The sequence below is a fragment of the Aptenodytes patagonicus genome, chromosome 1 (genome assembly GCF_965638725.1).
Source record: "Aptenodytes patagonicus chromosome 1, bAptPat1.pri.cur, whole genome shotgun sequence".
In the NCBI taxonomy this organism is placed as follows: domain Eukaryota; kingdom Metazoa; phylum Chordata; class Aves; order Sphenisciformes; family Spheniscidae; genus Aptenodytes; species Aptenodytes patagonicus.
This window is the reverse complement of record NC_134949.1, coordinates 60,674,961-60,689,977: the sequence shown is the minus strand read 5'-3', so window position 1 is coordinate 60,689,977 and position 15,017 is coordinate 60,674,961. Positions and strand designations below refer to the sequence as shown.

Genomic DNA, 15,017 nt, shown 5'->3' with positions numbered 1-15,017 from the left:
TATGATCACCCACAGAACACCCTATTTTCCTTATCCTGAGGAAATAGTTCAGGCATATACAGAGATGCAAACATCTCAAAGAGCTCTTGGAAAAATAATGCTTTATTACTAAACCTGTGGAACACATCCTAGTCTAGTTTTTACTTGAATGGCATTTTCTCCCCCTGCTTGATGAGACTTTGCTTGAACTACCAAAATCTGACAGATTCTGAATTGCTCAAACAAACAAACAAACAGGAAAGCAAACAAACAAAGGAGTTTCTCAAAAATATAATTTCAGGACACACACAAAAACCCCCAGCCCCAAAAGCAAAACAACTAAAAAAAGGAATTTGGTGAATAGATTGGAGAAAACAGGGCAAAAAATCTGAATTAACATATTTGGGCTAAAATGTTTCAGTTGGGAAATACTGCAATTTTTTTTTTGGCACATTTTAAAAACCAACTTATTCTAAAATAATATTTTTCACTTCAAAATTGATACAAATTAAAAATCTTATTGAAAATGGTTACAAGACCCGAAAAGGAAAATAAATGTTTCATTCTGGGTCTAACAAAACTCTGGGGGTCACCTGAATTTTTTGTCCTTTTCCCATTTTTTTATTCAAACCGAATCAAATTTTTTGTCTTTCCAATGATTTGTCTAAGCAATGGTTTCAGTAGATGCTTCAAGCCATCTCAGCAAAATAGTCTGGGTTTTTTTTTTTTGTTAATCTGCTCCAGAACAATATATTTCATTTCATTTTTCTGAATAGTAAATTGGAAGTTTGCAGATACATCAGCAATTTTCCCTTGGAATGCTACCAAGCATCACCACCTCTTGCCTCAGGAATACAGACTACGGCTTTTCCTGAAATTCAGAGAGGAATATATAGCAGAGCTGGAAGCAATAAACAACATTTTAACATAGAACAGAATCATTTACAGAAGTTATAGTGAAACTGGACAAGCTTTCAAACTCAATCGATTTATTACAATGGCCCTTTTAAGGTGGCTGAAAAAATACTCAGTGCTGTGGGGAAAAAAAATGTAGCTACTAAGAGATCGTTTTCTGTAAGCACTACCTTGCCTGTTTCTTTCCGGTGGAACAGGATGCTTTTGTGAGCTGTTGAGGCAATGCCATATTATGTGAGCAGCATCTCAGAGCCTATCCTTGTCAGGTTTTTCAAAATTCTTCTCGAAACTAATCCCATTAACAGTGAACCAACTAGACAGATAGCAAGTAGATACCATTACAATATCTGAGAAAGACAGGCAAGACACACTTCAAAATATATTATAAAGCAATAGTGAGTTTTAAAAACATTACTGGGATTTTATAATACCTAACCAGCATACCAAAGACCATACACCAAACCAATGAGTCTCAGATGCTGTAAGAAATAATGTTAAATAGGGCTGACATTATGGAGATTTGCTGCAATAAGTAACTGACCCAGAGATTTAAGGCAGTGCAAACAACAGTAAGCTACCATGTTTTGTGAAACAGATTTGGCACAAAAAAGTTGAGTTCAGTTTTAGGTGCTATGGAAGGGGCTTGTAGCTTCGCTATCCCAGGAGAAGCGCCATGATAGTGTTGACTGCTTAGTACTCTAGCAAATACTTATGCATGTTCTTTTAATTCCAATTTATTGTACCTGAAATCAATGGAAGTGGTCACAGTGTGTAATGCTAGGAATGCGACTATGCCTTTGCTGGATCAGGGCCCAAGTGCCCAGTTTTGCTAAGGACTGCATTTGGAATCCACTGGGCCACACCTCCACACCACTGACTGTGGCCTCTGCTCTCCACCCATAGTATCAAGAACAAATAGAAAAACACAAGTGTATGGCTGTTAGGGATTAAAAAAATTGAATTAAAGCTGCAAATCCACAACAAGCCACTGCATGCATTTTTAAATCTTCATTTTAAGTCTTTGTGTGGATGAAAATCACTGCATTTATTTCACTTGATTTAGAGACCATCTATCTAACTGCTGCTCATAATTCGACTAGCCGTATCATCAGTATAATAAAACCATAGCGTATGTCTATAGCTTTTAACACAGTATGACCAAAGGACTGTCATTCTAACACATTTTTGGAGTATCCTGATACATTATTTAATTATGAACTTACATGCACCAGCCTTTTTCTCCAAAAAAGCCTTTCACAATGTAAAAAAACTAATAAAAACTTGCAGGGATGCACAATGTGTTAATTGAGAATAAACAATGACTCCACATTTGAACTTTTCTCTGAGAAAACTGAACAGGGCTGAGAAGCTGTTTTGAAATGGAAAGTGGGTGTCCCTCCGGGCATGGTGACAGAATGCAATAGCCCTTGTTTTCTGTGCACATGTATTGAAAGCGAAGCTGTGATAAAGTGCATTTTGAAATGCAGTGCAGTCACCTTGTTGGGAGCCTGGTTCCCCTTGAAGCATTATAAACATTTTGTTTACACCTCCTGATGACCATTTAATGAAATGGAACACTTCTATTTTCTTTGTTCTCCTCTTCCGACGTATGCTGTTTCTCCTTAGGCAGAATTAAGATGAAGGATATACTCGAGCATGATTCTAACTTCTTATAGAGCTACTGACTGTAGCTCAGCATTTCCTAGTTTCCTAATTGTTTCTTTATTGTTTAGATGCTGTTCTTCCTGAGCAATTTGAAAAAAAGATACATATGCTTTGTATCTTCTCTTTAATGACTTCCATTTCTGGGCGAATTTCTCCAACTTTCTTAAAGCCCCAAAGGCTGCTACAGAAAAATTTCCTTGATTCAGGAGTCTAAAAGGTCTACAGGAGAGGAGTCATGAGCCATCAGACTTTTAGAAAGTCTATGGGGGAAAACCTCTGCTACTTAAAAACCATCCTGGTAAGTAATGTTCTCCCCTCCTATCTTCCAGAGTCTTGTGAAGAGAACTAACAATTCTGCAGGTCTCTCAGAGGTCAGCAAAGAAAAACCATCTTTAGACCAGAAGAAATTGGCCTTCTCTTACACAGATCCCAAGCAGTGCAAAGTCATACACTTTCCTGCCCAAATTGCTGATAAAGTTTTCCTAAATCCTATAATGGAAAACAACATGGCTGGCAAAAAAACAAATATTAGCAAAATCAGAAAGGGAAGCTAGAGTTTTTCCCAGCTGCTCTACTTGCTCTGGGCATCAAAGAAGACAGTAAGGATAGTAACCTTTCTCAAATCCCTTTGTTTTCTGAACCCTGCACAGAGTTGTAGGAGATGAAAACCACCTGTGAAGAAGCTCCTTACATGGGTTTTAAAAAGCTCCTCAGTTTTCTTATAGCCTTTGCACTCCCTGACCTTTGTAAGCATATAGGGTACAGAGATTACATTTTAAAGGCAGTGGAAAGCAAATATTCCAGGGACTTCTCAATTGGTAAACTAGGGAGATGGCTTCCAAGAAGGGAAAAAAAAACCACAAGAGGCACATCATTAAATTCTCCTGAAATTCAAAAGATTGGGAAAGTTTTTGCTCGAAAAAATCCAGAAGTTGTAAACCTCAGATAACACAGCTCACTTCAGACCAGCACAGGGAGAGAGGAGGGAAGTTTCAGCTTCTATCTGCTGTAGCACAATGGCATTGACCGATCTAAATGGAGCAGAGGAGAGCTGTCTCAAAGATGCGTCTCACATCACTGCCATGCACAAATATCACCCAAAAGTTACTCAGTGTGCATCTCTGTACAAGTCTGGAAGTCATGATGGAGGTGCCAAAAGTTGACACTAACAAGAAGATGGTCAGGTACACATCTTATAAAGCACTTTGAAATGTGAGACTTAAAAAGAAAAGTGACATTGGGGAAATGTGGAAAATTTCTACAAAGTTTTAAAGAACTTTTCCTCTCTTCAATACTAAAAATGCAGTAAGTTCTTAAAACGGCAGGTTACCTGTGATTTCATTTGCCTGGGTGCTTAGGTGACTTCAGTTGAGAGGAAAACAAAGTCCCGGTTAAATACATATTTAAGTGATAAAGTCAGAAAGGATAATTTTTAGCTCTTGCATAACAGAAGCCATAGGATTTTTCAAAAATCAATTTGTGCTTTAACTAGAGCATAACTTCTAGAAAAAACATTCAGTCTTGATTTAAAAAATTACAATAATGGATAATCTATCACAAACTTTGGTAAGTTATTCCAATGCATAATTATTCTGATGAAGGATACTTCCCTTATTTCTAATTTGAACACGTCTTTGAACTTGCAGTCATTTGATCTTGCTGAACTTTTGCTAAATTGGCAAGCCCTCTATTAAAAAACGTTATTTTCTCCTGCAGATACAAATAAGCTATGATCAAACTATCCCTTGACCCGGTCCCAGATAAGCTCCTGGAGCCATTTTTCACAACTTTATGGGAAATTTTCCTGTATTTTCTTTGAACTTTGTTAATTTATAAGTATTCTTCTTTGACCTGTGGAGATTAGACCCCGACAAGTAGCTAAATCTACATTTTAAAATATATCCAGTCCAAGAATTGATCCCTAGCACCCAGATCAAGAACTATGGAGTGGCTGTACACACACTATTCAGGGTCTAGCTCTTTATTGAGCAGGCTGGCCATGTTCATACTATAGTACTTGTCTCTGAGGGCCTAGTTTGTGTTCTTTCAGTTTTTAGACATAACAATTATTTTGTTTGCATTTCTCAGTGTGTGACATTATAATAATATATATAATAATATAATATAATAATAATAATAAAATATATAATATATATAAAATAACATAATAAAGAGAGCCATGTTACAATTTTCTAGATTGGAGAATTTTTAGCATGGAACTGAGGGTCTATGTTGTGTGCACTGGAGAATGTCATCAGGGCACATGGGAATATTACAGTGTGTGAAGTCTTCTGATGCAGCGTTGAAGGACTGGAAAGTGGTGCCAAATGGAGTGTAGTCCTATCCATACTACCTTCCCGAAATATTTCCTGGAGTGAACTATCAACAAATTACACTCAATATATTTTTTTTTTCTTGACAAAAGAGAGGTTGCTCCCTGAGAAAGACAGGGTACCAACTAATTTCTGTGCCCTGTGGATGATCAGGGGGCCAAGAGTGAAGAATGAACTAGGGAGCTAAGTTATCTGACAGTGTAGACATCCAGCATGTCAGGAGTAAAGGGCTACACGCAATAGAAAAGAAATATATCTCCTGCACTCATACTTGAAATGTCCCTGTTTATACATCCAACGACCACACAAAGTATTTTGACAACCGTATTAAACCTGGAGCTTATGTTCCTCTGATTATCCATCCTGGACTGATTCTCATGCGTCTCTTCATTCTTTCTGAGTGTACAATTTTACATGTCAGTGCCTCAAAACACAGAAGTGCGAGTGAGTGTCACAACTCTACATCAAGCCAGAGTAACTGGACTTTGGGTGAGCTGTCCTGAACAGGAATCACAGAATAGTACAGACTGTACAGGGTTACAGTGTGGGAGTTCCAGTCATTGAACCTCTCTGTCTAGGCTTGTTTGGAAAAAGGGATCACACAAAGCTTGCTTCCATGGATAAAAAATGAGGAAGTTTGCTGGAATTCACTGAATATTTGCCTTGATGAAAGCAAGTACGTCTTCCAAAACTAATCTCTCTTGGACTCTCCACCAAAGAATCACTCACCTATACAAGAAAAAAATCTGTTTCTTGATCCTCAGCTCCTGTAAATCAGCTTAGGTCTATTTAACTCAGAGAGTCAGGCATTTATATCAGATCTGGACCTTATCCATGATGCTTACCTATGTTTTTTCCTTCCTCAGAAAGCAGCAAAAAGTGAAAGTTAACAGGGAACATTGCTTTAAATTATGTGGAGCTTTTTTTTGTTTTTGTTTTGATCCTCTCAAAAGCATCATATTTAATAGGGGTTGAAATGTCAACAATTTTACAAGGTTTCCACTTTGGACTAAGTGAAGAGGAAAAATGCACCCCGCACAGGTGATAATTATTTTGGCTGGTTTCTAATATTAACAGTAGTCCACAAGGCTAATTGTAGGGATGGGCACAATGAGTAAGAACCAGTCACAGCTTTTCTTGGTCTGGTGTTCAGTCAATGCCCTAGCAACAATAGAGGAAATGTGGCTCATGGGCTGAACAGCCTCTTAGGTATTTCTTTATAGTAGGATGACAAAGAAGTTTGGGGTTTTGCATTCAGAAGCAACCAGACAACTTTTTTTTTCCCTTCTTAATGGGCAGTTTATTGACTGGACGAGATTCAGAAGGAATAGAACGTCCTAAGAAATGGGTTAGGGGAAGGAAAGCAGCAGCACAGAATGAACAGGCCTAAAAATTAACCACAGCGCTTTTTAAAAAAGGAAACACGATGTACTTTAATGCAATGATTTCATCCAAAGGTCAGCTGCAGGTCAATCCTTCCTGCATGACCATTTCTCTTCTAGTAACAGAGGGACAGGATTAGGTTCACAACAGAAATATAGGGATGCATTTGTGTAAGAAGAAAGTGTGTGTGGAGCTATTTAGCATGCTCATAGCCAAACTGAGGTTTAGCTTAGATAGGTGGACTATAAGGTGCCTAGAAAGTAAGTTGGACTGCCAAGCTCAAAGGGTTGCGTTCAGCAATAAAACATTCAGATGGTGGCCAGTTACAAGTGGTGTTCCACAAGAGTTGATACTGGGGCTGATACTGTTTAACATCCTGATTAATGAGCTGGAGATGAGATAGAATGCATCCTCAGCAACGTCACACATAACACCAAATTGGGGGCTGTGGCCAATACCCTGGGGATAGGGCTGCTATTCAGAGGGACCTTGACAGGCTGGACAAGTGGGCTAAGAGAAAGCTCATAAAATTCAACGAAAAGTCCTGCATGGAACTATTCCTGAATGGACAGTACAGGCTGGAAGACAAGCGGATAGAAAGGAGCTTTTCAGGAAAAGTCCTAGAGGGCTTGGTGGACAGCAAATTGAACATAAGCCAGCAGTGCGACCTTGCGGCAAAGAAGGCCGACCACATCCTGGGCTACGTTAGCCCCTTTAGGTCAAGGGAAGCACTTGTAAGACCACATCTGAAGTACTGTCTTGGATTCCTCAGTCAAATAAAGACACTGACATGCTGGACTAAGTCCAGCGGAGAGCAACCAAAATGGTCAGAGGCCTGGAGAACACGTATGAGGAGAAGCTGAGAGAACTGGGCTTGTTCAGCCTGGAAAAGAAGACGGCTAAGGGTATCTCTTATTGCTGTCCACAACTACTTAACGGAGCCAAACTCTTCTAAGAGATGCACAGAGACAGAATGAGTGGTAACTGACACGAACTGCAGCAAAGGAAATTCTAATTATGTATTAGAAATTTTTACTTTTATTAAAAATTTTTCTCACCAAGACAGTAGCCAAATACAGGAACAGGCTGCCTTGAGAGGTATCCTTGGAGATACTAAAAACTCAATTTAGGGGAAAAGGCCCTGAGCAACCTGAGTTGGATTTCAGTGGGAAGAGGACCAGAAGACCCCTGGAGATCCTTTCTGACCTAAACTGCCTAGAATTCTATGATCCTATTTGGGAAAGCTTCTCTTTTCACCGTCTCTGCTAAGGCCTTGAGAACAACCGTGTAGAAACTATCTGTATATATAGGGTATTGCAGTGCTTCTGTCCTCCCCTGAGCTCAGTTTGACAAACACGGGTGGAGGAGGGAGGGTTGAGGAGCTACATCAGGAACAGTTAAAGTCAGGATGTAGCTGAACATAGAGACAGAAGAAAGACAATGGGGAAAGGAAAGAATTGAGCTGTTTCTTGAGATCTCAGTGTCCACTCAATTTTGCAGATTCTTCTTTCTCAAAAGTCTCTTGATATTTTTTTAGAGGGGAAAGGTTTGTCCTGAACCTAGTTTGCCCTAACACTAAAATGATTAAAGCATAGTGATTTCTGTAGCCAACAGCACCTAAGAGAGTGATCTGACTACGACCGAATTCAACTATTTTTTGTTGGCACTCTCTTAGAGGTGACAGCTTTGACACAAGGGCGTAGAAAGACATCTTAGTTACTCTGCTACTTTCTGTGACAGGCACCACACTACCTGTTAGAGTCCAAAGATGGAGTCCAACTGTGATGCCTCTTTCTTTGCTTTGGGACTATGGCTAAAACCTCCGTTTCTGTATCTACAACAATGAACTGTCTTTACACAATCACTTTTATGAGCACAATGAGAAACTGGAAAGTGAACTTGCACTTCAGAAGAAAAAGTACTGGTTTTACTATTGCTATGCATTTGTCTGGGGTTCTCCTGTCATGTAATAGAAGTTTTTGTTCTCAGTTTAGGCACCTGGATGCCTCTAGTAAGCTTTTATGTGCAAGTCTTTCATCTAAATTTAACCTGCTAATGATGGTCCCTCTACAATAAAGAGAGGGCATTTCAGAGTGCTGGACAACATAATTACTCATCAAGCTATGTATGTTCACATAAAGAACTGTCTTGATCAGGCTAAAAATACTACACTTCAGAACGATTCTTTAAATCATTAGATTGGAATACTACATACATATGCCCTATTTATGTACATTACATGGACAACCTTACATTATGAACTCAGGTCAGACCAGTAAAGAACCCCAAACTAGGACAATTTAATCAACTAAAAATAAATACTTTTTATTTACAGCAATACAATGGAAACTAGAATCTGGTATAGACTGTCTGAATGCCATTGTTTTTTTATCACAGGTTTCTTAGGAGATGAAAGTTTTCAGTGTTTCAAAGAAAGTCAGGTGTTGTTTTTAAAAAAAAAAGTTATTGAAGGGTCTGATAGATTCAATTGCTAAGGAGCAGAGGATGTATCTCAGAGAATGCAATGAACAGTAGACTAATTCAGCCACAGCAATGCCATTACTACATGGATAGGCCTCTCAAACTAGAGGCACCATTTCAAAATCAAATACATATTGACCCTCATTTCAGAAATGTCAAGCGTGCTGTAAACAAGTTCTCAGTACATCACATGCTTTAGAAACTGCATGAGAAAGACTGGAAAGGAAGCTATTCTTTGAGGGTAGTCAGATTTAAGATGATAGCTTATTTTTAAGTGCAAGCTACAGATTATAGCCAACAAAGATAGGGATGTGGTCATCAAAAGCAGAATTATCATTTTAGCCCCCCACCTGTTGAGCCTAAAAGCAACAATGTGTTGGCACTTCCTAAACTACTACCTGTACAATGTGCATGATACCTGTACTTCAAATGCCTCTTTGTGCGTTATAAAGCATGTGTATCAGTATGCTTTGCACTGATAACAATATTGGCTGAATGAGCTCACAGTATCTTAAAGAAGGAATAATCTAATCCAAAAAACTGGTACAGTGTGAATCTGAGTAGGGGAAGAAAGTGCTACTTTTTGCCTTGACATTGGTGTTGGACTTAATTTGTTCTTTTTTTTAATTGTTAAGATGTATTTTTCTTCTGTTTGCAAAGGCTCCTGTACTTATAACCAAACCTAATGATATCAGTTCCTGTACCAAAGATGACTAATGTTCTACGTAATGGGAGGTAGGAATATTGCAATGGCTTTCAGAGAGGGCATGGCTAAACTGAGTCAGGCCCTGATAGTGGGTATTTAAAGGTTCTATAAACCATGAGTTTTCTGACTTCTTCATTCACTGAGACAATTTGGAAAAATCTCCTCTCAAGCAACCACTATACTCCTTTCTTTACACCATGGAGAAAAGCACTAGTTTTAGTCAGAATCTATGGAATATAATTTGTAAATTAGTGCTATATTCAGATGGCTGTCATGAAATTCTGACTCTTCCAGGGGGAAAAAAAGGCATTTTGGTAACAGATCTATCTATAATTAGGCAACAATAACTATTTAAAGCATTAATTGTGAGGATTTCTGAAAAACAGAAATGTCTGATTAAATTAAAAGCACTCAGCACTTCTTAACATCAGATCCATTATCATAATGTCGTGAGCAGAAGCCCGTGGGGCTCAGATGAAAGCGGTTATCGTGTTTCCGGAGCAGGACCGCAGGCAGTTCCATGACCACCACTACTCCATTTTGCACTGCTTTACTAGTCATTTGCTTTCTGCACTGAAGACACATAGTGTCATCGCAATGAAGCACAAGATGTGATCCAGTCTAATTTCATATAAACAGTCTGCCCTACGCTTGTCTTTATTATTCACAATTGTTAAATATTATGCAAAAATGACATAACATATGCTTCCCATTTCCAATTAATCTTCCATAGGTCCTTTTTTTCAGGGAAACAATAAAGGAAAGAGATTCGTTCTAGCATTCTTCCAGTCATTACAAACATGGGAGTAATGATGCACGGTGCACATGTAGCCTGGTAGTCGTTAGGTGCTAGCCATTCCCTTCTGTTCTCAATCCACAAATCTGGTAATGTGACATCTCTCAGTGTGGGAGTATGAATCCTCAGTTCAAGCTGTTGAGACACCTCCTTACAGTATCTAGTAGTTGCACTGAGGCAGTGTATTTCAGACGAGCCTCAAATCCTCAGGACGGGCTTCTGTAGTCTAGAAGTCTGAAATCCCCTGGACCAAAGTTTTTACAAATGCCCCCCTGGCACCGAAATTACAGGCACAGATCCATCCTAAAGCTCCATTTGAAAGGCATGGAGTCCATTCTCAGCTGATGTAAGTTGGCTTTGCTGCACTAAAGCCAGAGATGCCAGGGGTGATTCACACCAGCTGAGGAAGCGGCCTGAAATCATGGTAACAGTCACCAGAAACTGCTTTTAAAAGCTATTCTCCACCATGATGGAAAGTATAAGGCAGACAAAGTACTAAAAGCTTTTATGTTTAGACTTTCTTTGACAAGATATTTTTCTGAGGACTAAGATGACTGTTACTCCAGAAATGAACATCAAACCATATAGTGCAATTCTGCAGCTGTCATTTTAACATCTGTAAAGACAAAAATCATAGTGTGGCTCAGGCAATACTTTTGAAAGCACAGTTTAGTCAGTGAAAGACAATATAGATTATACAGAGAGAAAAGTGCGCTTTAGCTAATGTATGAGGAGTCTGTAAGAGTTAATCTCGGTGTAGACAAGCAAAATGGAATGGACGATATATAAAAAAAGTATTTGATTAAGCAGCTTACTGCATTTTGGCCAATGAGGTACAGAAAAAACTTGGGTACCTTTGTGGTACAGAAGGAACTGTGTTTAAAATGGCTTCAGGAAGGGAATGTTATTTCAAATAAAGAATGGTTCTAACTAAGAACATTTTAAACACCAATTAAATTGTCACTGAACTGACTTTTGAGTTTGATCTGGTTTTCCTAAGATTATATTATCATGGACTAAAGTATGACTTGGATTATCAGCCTGTGCAAATGAGGAAGAAGGATGAAAAACAACCAAATAAAATCTTTCCTTGAAAATCTGTATTGGCTGTCAGGAGATTTGGCCTGTGCACACAGGAATAGGAGAACGCATATGCTTACTGGGTTTAAAGAGCTAGTGGAGAAGGAACAAACACACCTTTAGCTTTAAAGTATCTGCCTTCTGGGACTCCCCCAACCTACATGTTGTCCAGAGTGGCTCAGACATAGAAAGGTAGGAGTGAAATATAAATTATTTGCTTCAGAAATTGGGAGGAAGCAGTGGAAGAACTTTGACTTTGAGGGGTGCTTCTGCATCAAATCTGCCAGGGTTGGGTCTGGCTGAAGAGGCTCACATAAAAATCTCTTTTCTTAGGATTGTATCCCAGGACTGTAGTAAACACTCTCCCAAGAGCAAGAGCAAAGTCCGTCTGAGAGCTTCCCCCTCATCCAGCTTTGTTTAGCTCATTAAAGTTTCAGGGTTCTGGGGGCCCTTTTACTGTTCCTAAGTACAACTTTAAGCACCTGAATTTCTGACTCTTCCCCTTCCTGGCCCACTCTTTCATGAATGTTTGACTTAGAGTTACTGCCTCTCTTTCCTGCTCCCCCTTTTAGTTTTCTGAAACCTCCTTGGCCACAGTGTTGTGTTCAGTGTCAATTATTTTAATTTACTGAACACATCAAACAAGCTCCAGTTTCACTTGGTATTTCATCTTCCTTGAGAAATTTATACCTCCAATCTTTGCTAGATTACTGAAGCAAACAATGAATTCAATTAAGAAAATCATAGTAAATGATGCTGATTCCGTCAATAACATCATTTGCTACTTCTCAGAGGTTGCACTGTTTCACTCAGTGACCTCTTGTTCCATGTACTTGAAAAAACATCATTCCACTTCTTATGATCACTTGTCAATCTTCCATTCATTATCTACCTTCTGGTTTTCTTTCTAAAAAAAAGAAAGTTTTTATAACTGCACATGAGTTGTCTGAAGAAAGAAATTGTGAGCAGACTAAAATCATGGGCAGGATTATGCATGGCCTGGCAGGTATGTGTTAACACAAACCAAGAATTAACACATGCAATGTATGTAAAGGGCTGCAGACATTCAATTATTTTTGCTTTCAGTGGAAGAATTTTGTGATATACTGACATTTGGTGTCCCTATAAAACATTTGGAACAGTAAGTTAAGACAATATAAATTAAAGCTTTACAGCATTTTTATTTACATAATTGCATTTTAGATACTACCCACCATACATTTCTGGGTTATTCTAATGTTATGTGGTTGTGACACATTTCTCTCCGCCAGCATTAAAATGTCAGAAAGGGAAAAGCAAAAATGCAGCAGAAAGAAACTAACTATAAAAGGTAGCCATCTCTCAGTAGAACAAAAGATACTGCTTTGTGGTGTAACACTGAACATAATTAACATCAACAAGTTTAGCTGTGTATAACATAAGCTTTCAGGTTTCAGGACAAATCCATGAAACCTAGCTCTGTCTCATGCTTTTGGGGGGGGGCAGGGGGAAGGGTGGGCAGCCCAAGCCTTTATATATGCAATTGTGCTCTGGTAAGTGGAGAACCAGGAAACAAACCTCTTTTGCCAGAATCTTGTATCATATCTATGTTCTAATAGGCTGTTCTTTTGAACATTTTCACAGAACAGAGATGCTTTGCAGAGGCTGAAATACAAATTCACAAAAACTGGTGTGATTCCCCCAAATATACAAAGGAATATAGAAATACAGATGACACAACCACAACTTGTGCAATCCTTTTTCTAGTTAGTCTGTTTAATTCAATCCAATATATTTTGGATTGAAAAAAAATCCAAAAATCCACTATTATGGTGAATAATTTCCTGATAGTGCAGGGATATTTAAATGGACTCATCTTTTCTAAATGGAGGCTTCACCATCTGTTCTGCCCCTTTATTACAAATAGAGAGGGAACCTAACTCACTGCATCAGCATGTAAAGCCTAGCATCAAAATGATTTAGATGTATGTGTGTGTTCTTTATGCACCTGGTATGTTTTCCCACATGCCAAACACAAATCAGTGGGAAGACCTGACTCTTGTAATCTAATAAATTGTCTGATCTAGTGCCTTTATTCCTTTCTCATGGCAGCAGAAATTGATGGCCAGTAGTTTGCATTTTATTAGGACAATTATGACCCTGTTGCTGTCCTGCAGGAGTTATATCTTTATTGGGCTGACATTTTGTGATACCATTTACCTCTCTACAGAAAATGAGCCTTGATTCCTTTTCTCTCCCTCTTGCTGGGCCTACATATGCTTCATCATGGACAGAAATCTTGTAGGAGATGTGCTCAGGGTGTGTCATACTGCTGAAAAGCTCTGTCCTTCCTCAAAGGATGCCATACAATTTCTCTTAAGACCATTTAGAGAAGGAACATATTCTCCTCAGAGTAGCACAGGACCAGAAACTCCAAAATGCACCACACTGCATCATTTTTACTGCTTTAAATTACAAGTTTTGCAGTAGGTTAGGAAGGGAGGTGCAAGTTACCACATCTCATACTCTCTATACCAGGAGACTGATTGCACGCCCAATGCAAATGTTAATTCAAAGAAAACCCTCAGGGCCTACCTGTGTTGTAGCCCCTCCCAAGCGCTGGCCAGGGCCGATGATTCTTCCACAGGTTGCCCAAATACCAATCGCTCTGGTTCTCCACCAAGCCAAGAACCTGCTGCCCTGGAAATGAGCAAATTGCAAAAAGATCGTGAGACAAAAGGCAGTCAATCAATGGAAAACAAACATGAAATCTGGAGAGGGACAGCCAGTGGAAAAAGAATACAGAAGTTCGGGTGCTGCCTTCCTTTCACGCCTTCGGAAGATGCCTGCTTATGTAACAGACAGCAAGCCTGGCACAGCAAACTCAGCACGGCTCATTTCTTTCCTTCTCCCCTGGCTAGTCGGAGTAATTAAACACTGTGGGAACCTTTGTCATGCTGACAAAAATATATCACCCAGATAAATCTGAATGCTGCTTGATTTTGGAATACAATGATGGAGAATCCTCCTAGTGAGAAGTAACTGTTGGTAAAATGATCATCTAATATGAAGATCTGTTCATACTCTGATGGAGATAATATAATTGAAGAACAAAGCTCAGTATAACAAATTATTCTCTTCCCATGCCTCCCCCCTACTAGTTTCAGGGATTTTTTTCTCAGTCACAAAGGAAATCCCTTGGATTCTAAGAGTTTACCTACATAAGAAAGTTGCACTGTTTTAATTTAAGAGAGTAATTTAAAAGTCATTTAGATAAGCCTGTGTGGAATGCTGCATAGAAATTATGATTTCAGTTTTACATGGGCTTATTTTGGTTTAGCTTACATTGATTAGCAGCTGGCTTCAGCTAGAGTAAAACGTGTTTTAAATCAAATGTGTCTAGAAGGTTTGCACTGCTTAAAAATCAACTGAAAAGTGAATGTTTGTATAGATAAGGACTTAATTATCTATCCTGAAATGTGCTGTATAAAATGTAAATAAGAGAAGTGATTGAAATGATGCTCTGGTGACGGAGGATGGAGGGAAGGGGAAAACTGCATTTGGATCTAGTCAAAGAAAGGAAAGGGAATGGTGTTTTGACAGAGGGACCCGCTCAGTGAGGGCACTAAGACTGGGATTGGAAATTATTTTGCAACCTTTTGAGAAAGCAATTAAGCATCATGCTCTGAAGGCACACTTT

At 38.9% G+C, this 15,017-nt stretch overlaps 1 protein-coding gene across 4 annotated transcripts in view; it reads right to left on the bottom strand.

Moving 5' to 3' along the window:
• Positions 1 to 15,017, bottom strand: part of LARGE1 (LARGE xylosyl- and glucuronyltransferase 1) — a 309,728-nt gene that overhangs the window by 60,125 nt on the left and 234,586 nt on the right. For all 4 annotated transcript variants that reach the window (XR_012995432.1, XR_012995433.1, XM_076338872.1 and 1 more), the window contains one exon: positions 13,913 to 14,017. Coding sequence is in view for 2 of the 4 variants with exons in the window: in XM_076338872.1 (XP_076194987.1) it covers positions 13,913 to 14,017 (105 nt within the window). In the remaining 2 variants the exon portion in view is untranslated. The remainder of the gene's footprint in view (positions 1 to 13,912; positions 14,018 to 15,017) is intronic.